The sequence below is a fragment of the Quercus suber genome, unplaced genomic scaffold (assembly GCF_002906115.3).
Source record: "Quercus suber isolate HL8 unplaced genomic scaffold, Cork oak 2.0 scaffold_393, whole genome shotgun sequence".
Taxonomy (NCBI): domain Eukaryota; kingdom Viridiplantae; phylum Streptophyta; class Magnoliopsida; order Fagales; family Fagaceae; genus Quercus; species Quercus suber.
The window spans coordinates 118,821-125,286 of record NW_027069845.1 but is presented as its reverse complement, the minus strand read 5'-3'; the positions used below and the strand labels follow the sequence as shown (position 1 = coordinate 125,286).

The 6,466-nt window shown below is 33.3% G+C and overlaps 1 protein-coding gene across 1 annotated transcript; it reads left to right on the top strand.

Annotated features, from left to right (window-relative positions):
- The first annotated feature begins 2,075 nt into the window (after positions 1 to 2,075).
- LOC112011823 (protein DETOXIFICATION 46, chloroplastic) lies at positions 2,076 to 6,429 on the top strand. The gene is made up of 12 exons (XM_065761043.1): positions 2,076 to 2,204; positions 2,358 to 2,413; positions 2,833 to 2,888; positions 3,539 to 3,677; positions 3,821 to 3,958; positions 4,042 to 4,110; positions 4,201 to 4,311; positions 4,544 to 4,672; positions 5,227 to 5,304; positions 5,695 to 5,766; positions 5,873 to 5,929; positions 6,007 to 6,429. The coding sequence occupies exons 1-12, from the start codon at positions 2,081 to 2,083 to the stop codon at positions 6,106 to 6,108; spliced, it is 1,131 nt and encodes a 376-aa protein (XP_065617115.1). The 5' UTR covers positions 2,076 to 2,080; the 3' UTR covers positions 6,109 to 6,429.
- The last annotated feature ends 37 nt before the right edge of the window (positions 6,430 to 6,466 follow it).

The window sequence follows — 6,466 nt, the reverse complement described above, 5'->3', positions numbered from 1 at the left end:
CTCACTAAAAATAGATAAATTTAAATTGAAAAATTACATTAAACTCAAAATTAAAAAAAATTAAAAAAAAGTTTCATCGCATGTGCAAAGCGTGTGTGATGAGGCTAGTACTTACTAAGCGTGTGTAACTTATCAATAATATTATATCTACCAAAAAAAAAAACTTATCAATGACAATAATTAAAAAAAAAAAAAAAAAAAACCAAGGGGTGTCACCTTTAGCTTTGTAAGGTCACAAGTTGGTTCCTAAGCCCAAAGGATGTATGAACTTAGGCTTAAAGAGCCCAATACAATGAATTTGTAGAGAGTGGGTTGGAAAACTGGGCTTTAATGAATCAGACAACAAATAAAGTGGATTTAGATGACAAAAAAAATGAAGATATACTGGTTTATTTTAAAGCAAATCGTCATCGATACAGTCCGAGAAGATCAGTTCTTATATATTTCTTTCAAGTTTGATTACAAGTTTAATTTTTGATTGCTATAGTGTTTTTCTTTTAATTTCCATCTCCTTCTCTCATTGCCTCTCTCCTATTTTATACTCTCCCTTTGCCTTCATCTCTGCCCTCTACCTGTAGGTTAGATTGTTGGTGTTGATCCCTATCATATTAGCACCTTCCTTAAGTCTCTGGAAAGTATTTGTAAGGTTGAAATATACCGTTCAGGTATCACTTCCTCATTAATGCGGCTAGAGAGTTAGCTGCAGAGCATTCAATGTGGTGGTAATAGTTTTCTCTTAGATATTTCTCAGCTCTCATTTGTCCTGTATGTTTACAAAACATATCCTTATCAATAGAATTTCCTGGAACGTCACCTTGGATGACAGAACACACTTTCTAACCTCCACCTCGTTAGCTGAGGAAATACTCCTCCTCTGCATACTTCACTTATCCTTTATAGTCATAGTTTGCTCGTGAAGTTCAAAGTCTCACATCTTCTTTACTGTTGATATGTCCTCATACCATAGAGCCTCCTTAGCCAAGTCCAAGGCCTAACATATATTTTTGGGCCCCTTGTCCCTACAAGCTTATTTTTTGTTAATTAATTTCATCCTATGAGTCAAATCGTAAGGGTATGTTTGGTATGCAGTAATAACTCTTATAATAGAATAATTATTTATACTAGTTTGTAACCCCATGCATATGCATGGATACACTTAAAGATATACAATAAGATGCATAATATACTTCTTATATATACAATTTAAATACTATTGATAGTCATTTTTATATTTTTTTAACTCTTTAAAAAAATTTGTAAAGATATTATTAGATATAAAATATAAATTGTCCATGTTTTTAAAAAAAAAAATATTGTGAAGCATTTTTTTTTTTTACGATTCATTTATTCTATACTCTTTGGTTTTTGTACTTAATAACTCACTTTAATGAATATTTATGATGTGGTCCCATATTTGATTCTAAAATTAAGAAATAAAACTTTTTAAAAAAAAATAATTTAGGACACATTGNTTTCTAAAAGAAATACATGGATTCTTAATTGCCCTTATCATGTCAGGAATTTAATTATATGTATGTTCTGTGCTAATCTGATCCTTTATAGGCATTAGGCTATTAAGTCAAAATAGGTTGGCTATTGATGTTTTCCTTCTGGAATTTGAATAGCTCCATTATGTTTTTCAAAGCTTCAAAACTAGATATTCTAGTAAAAGCAATAAAACACGCCAAGTTAGAGAATAAGAGGTGCATTATATACCATGAATACACTACATTCTTTACAAAATCATAATCAGTTTCCTGTTATAGCTTGAATAACAGGCAGCAGATGACTACCAAATAAGTATGGGCATTGATTAATAATGCATTTTTTCATGTGTATGGTGAGAGATTTTACACCCTAATAAATATTGCATTGTCATATTAGTACAATTTTGCGTTTTACTACTGTTGATTTTCTCTATTGGGGTGGGGGAGTTAAATGTATCTTTATTTTGTCAAATCACTTAATCTTTGTTACCACTCTCTTTTAGTTATTCTCTAGTCTCCAAATCAAGTAGGATACTGACAATGAAATCAATTCCTTTTTGCCATTTTAGTTCTGTGCTGCATATTTTGACTAGATGGTATTGATGCAGGATAAAAATGAAGTTCAGCATCAAATATCTATCTTGCTCTTTGTTGGGATAACTTGTGGGACTTTGATGCTTTTGTTTACCCAGTTCCTGGGTCCATGGGCACTGACTGGTAATAAAGCTTGCTCCATCTTTTAGTTACTTTTGGATAGATGTATATCGTTCATAATTTTTCGCCACCTTTTAGTCAGTAAGAACTGGCAATAAAGCAATTATATAGCGGAGGCCCTCAAATGATTCATGAATTTGTAATTTTTTTTTTCAGCTTTTGCGGGAGCAAAGAACGTGCATATTGTACCTGCAGCAAGCAAATATGTCCAGGTTCATTTCCTTTTCCATAATTTTTTAAAATATAAAATCTAGTTATTCCTTTGCCTTGTAAGATTGATATCTTCCTTTCCACTGTCGATCTTCATCATATGGAAGGCTGACATTTACATATTGGCTCTAAGTTGCTGCTTATATTTTTCCACCATCAATGTTTAAAAGAATTTGACACCAAAATTAATTTCCATTTCTTTTTTTTTTTAAACAAAAAAACAAGCACAAATGGAGAAAATTCTATCATTGCAAGTCTTATTGTTCTGAGCAAGTCGATCATCTGCTTGCATACCTGAACGATTTGACTTAATCTTCTGCCTGACATTTTTCCATGACTACTACTATGGATTATTAAAACACTCCCTGCTTACTTCTTCTTAAGGACTTTTTTGACTGAATGTTATCTTTTTTGTTGGTAGATTCGAGGCTTAGCATGGCCTGCAATTCTTTTTGGGTTGGTTGCTCAAAGTGCAAGGTGCAAATATTATATTTTTCTCCTATGCATCATGAACTTATATGTTGGCAGTGTATCAGTGTGATTGTTTTGTAATAATTTCTGACTTATTATTGTACATACTTGTCAGCTTGTAAGCACTGCCATATTAATCTTGTTAAATATGAAATAGCTATGTGGTACTGCATGTTTTTTTACACAATTCTCCTGACAAGATCTCATCTATGTTTATATGTTGTCGCTACTTAATTAAATACTCCTTTCCATTAAGTTGTCATTGAATAATTTGAACAACCAAGTTAGCGATCATGGTTTGCAGGATTATGAAGATAGGGAAATAAGAGAGAGATATTGGAAAATAGTATGAAGAGTTGATGTCTTATCTCTAACTGTAAAATTAGTTGTTAAATTATAAATAATAAAAAAAGAACTGTAAAATTAGTTGTTAGTATCTTATCTCACAACAACTAAGAAGCTCCTGTGGTCAAAAGAATTAACAAGAGTAATAAGAAGAAACATAGAAAGCCTAAAGGAAGAAATTGCTCCTCTCAAATTCCCCCTTCCCCACAAGTTGGTGCCAAGATATACCCCACATTTAATAGATCATGTAATCAACATCCAATGCTTGCTTATATATATTGTATTCTGATGGTTTTTCTTCTGATTTCCAGTCTTGGCATGAAAGATTCATTGGGACCTCTGAAGGCTTTGGTTGTAGCTAGTTCTGTGAATGCCATTGGTCATGTAGTCCTGTGCAATATGTTACACTATGGTATAACCGGTGCAGCATGGGCAACAATGACATCCCAAGTATGTTCAATGAACACTAAACAATTAATATATATGGTTTTATGCATCAATCACTTTTTATTAGTTGCAAATTCCTAATTCACCCAATATACAGAATACAATTTACTGCTAGACTTGCCACTAATCAATATGATATATTCCAGCTTATTGCAGCTTATATGATGATTGACGCTCTTAACAAAAAAGGATATAGCGCTTTTTCCATCTCCATTCCATCGCCCAAAGAATTTTTGCAGATATTTGCAATTGCTGCTCCAGTCTTTGTAACAATGTTCTCAAAGGTTTGTTATATTTTACTCGGCTCAATTGCTTTATCTGCTCACATGGGAATATATTTATGCATCTGTGTGTTTCTGATGTTCAGGTGGCCTTCTATTCTCTCATAACATATTTTGCTACAGCTATGGGCACAAATACAGTTGCGGCTCATCAGGTTGGTTCTACTCATACAGTTACTTTCATCCTTGTTGTGCTCCCCATCTGTAATGAACTGATGGTTTTTACAATGTGCAAATCACACTAGGTCATGATCCAAATGTACGGCATGTGTGTGGTTTGGGGTGAACCTCTCTCTCAAACTGCGCAATCGTTCATGCCAGAGTTATTATATGGAGTCAACCAAAGTTTGGAGAAGGTTAGTGATATTCTTCTTTTCTGATCATACCTTAAAACTTGGTTGTGTCACTTAAATGAAGATCAAAGAGTTTTGTCAGGATATCAGTTCTGAAGTGTTAACTTTTTTCTTTGGTCTAATGGATATTTTGAATATATTATTACTAGTGAATAAAAAGTTCTAGTTGCAATTCTGTATCTATATTGAATTCTGTTTGTTGCAAGTGTTCTTATGGGTTTATGATGTCATACAGGCTCGGATGCTGCTAAAGTCACTGATGGTTATTGGAGCTATACTTGGATTAGCAATAGCAACGATAGGAATGTCTGTTCCTTGGTTGCTTCCCAAACTTTTTACACCCGATCTAAATGTCATACAAGAGGTTAGTTCCGAAGTTTAGAACTTAATTTTAAGTACATTTATTAAAATTTTCAACTGTTCGCTCTCGTACTTAATGATCTTCTGAACTGTTCTACAATTGACAGAGGATTATATTGCTTGGTTCTGAGATTGTCATTTTAAGCTTTGCACCAAATTAGATACTGCAAAAGCATGACAACTGCTTTATACACTAAATTGGCACTAAATAATTTCATCAGATAACCAAATTTGTGCTACTTATGTCTTAAGCCTGTGGTACTTGTGTTCCATTCAGTTAGATCTGAGGTCATTTTAAGTTTCCTTGCATCAAAAGATATAATAACGGCAAGAAATGCAAATTAAATAACCTTTGTATGTCTTTGGCTCTGGATGGATGATTGTCTTTGTGCTTTTTACCCACTGGTAGATGGATCTATTTTATTTAATTATGACAAGTAACTTACATTAAGGATAGAATTAAATTTGGAGAAAACAACTCTAGTAAGTAAAAATATATTCTAATTTTTTACATAACTAACGAAACATGAATATTGTCTGATTCTTGTGTCTATGCAGATGCACAAGGTGTTGATTCTGTTCTTTCTTTCATTAGCTGTGACGCCCTGTACTCATAGCCTTGAGGGAACATTGCTGGTATGTTTGACAACTTAAATTCAGACATTTTCTTGAACTTTTTATCTTTTGATTTTTTTTTTTTTTACTTGCATGTCTGATGCTGTGGTTGGACCAAGAACTATCAAAACTTTAACATTAGCAACCCCCAGATAAAAAAAAAAAAATTAAAGAAATAAATAAATGAAGAAAAAAAGAAAGAAACACAACTCCATGAACTTATGCTGCTTGGTTCTAACTTGCTTTGCCTGCTAATGGATTATAGCCAAAATGGAATTCCACCCTAGTGGTGGTGTGAGGCCACAGGTTCGATCCTAAAATGCCTAGTGTTTTGACTCAAAATACTCCGGTGGATCACTCAGTTGTATAAGATAATGTATATAGCATCAATTTATCTGTTTTATGGTGCAGGCTGGACGAGATCTAACATTTATTAGCTTATCAATGAGCGGATGCTTTTCTTTGGGTGCTCTTCTACTACTGGTAGAGATCTATTTCTTGGTTTACTGAAGACCTTTTAGAAAAATAAAAATCTCTTTGGTTTTCTTTTTATGCATTAACAATTCTCTCCTATTTGTCTTGTTTTCAGCTTGTAAAGGGATACGGTTTGCCAGGTTGCTGGTTTGCACTTGTGGGATTCCAATGGGTAAGACTATCATCCCAAACACCTACGTGCAAAAATCTTTGATTCGTACTTATCTGCATCATCAAATTTTCTTTCAGGGTCGATTTTTCCTTGCTCTCCGGCGCCTTCTTTCTCCTAGTGGTGTACTGCAGTCCAAAAATATGATCAACTATAAACTGGAGAAGCTCAAAGCTACTTAGATTCAAATCCATATTTTGGTATATGATATAGGGAAATTTATGAAGTTGCAAAGGAAGTGAATTCCAATATTCTTGCCTTCAGACGGCAGCCTATTATCGCATATTGGTATATCTTTTTGACCTAGCTGCTAAACATCACGTTGTATTCATTCTTTTTATGCCTCTATGAGGTTAAAAGCATAAGGGAAAGGATAATATCCAAAGCAAAAGGTGCTAGATAATCTCTAGTACCTGTTATTCTTGTAATTGTTTGTTACTCTATTCATAAGAAACTTTCCCCAACCGTGAATATATATTTGATGATAAATAATTTCATTGCAATATGTTACGGGAAAAAAAAAAAAATTAATTGTTGGTT

Coding starts and splice junctions, on each gene's coding strand:
- LOC112011823 (XM_065761043.1), top strand. CDS start 2,081: ATGGTATTGATGCAGGATAAAAATGAAGTTCAGCATCAAATATCTATC. Junction 5,305..5,694: donor GCCTTGAGGGAACATTGCTG/GTATGTTTGACA, acceptor TTTATGGTGCAG/GCTGGACGAGATCTAACATT. Junction 5,930..6,006: donor CACTTGTGGGATTCCAATGG/GTAAGACTATCA, acceptor ATTTTCTTTCAG/GGTCGATTTTTCCTTGCTCT.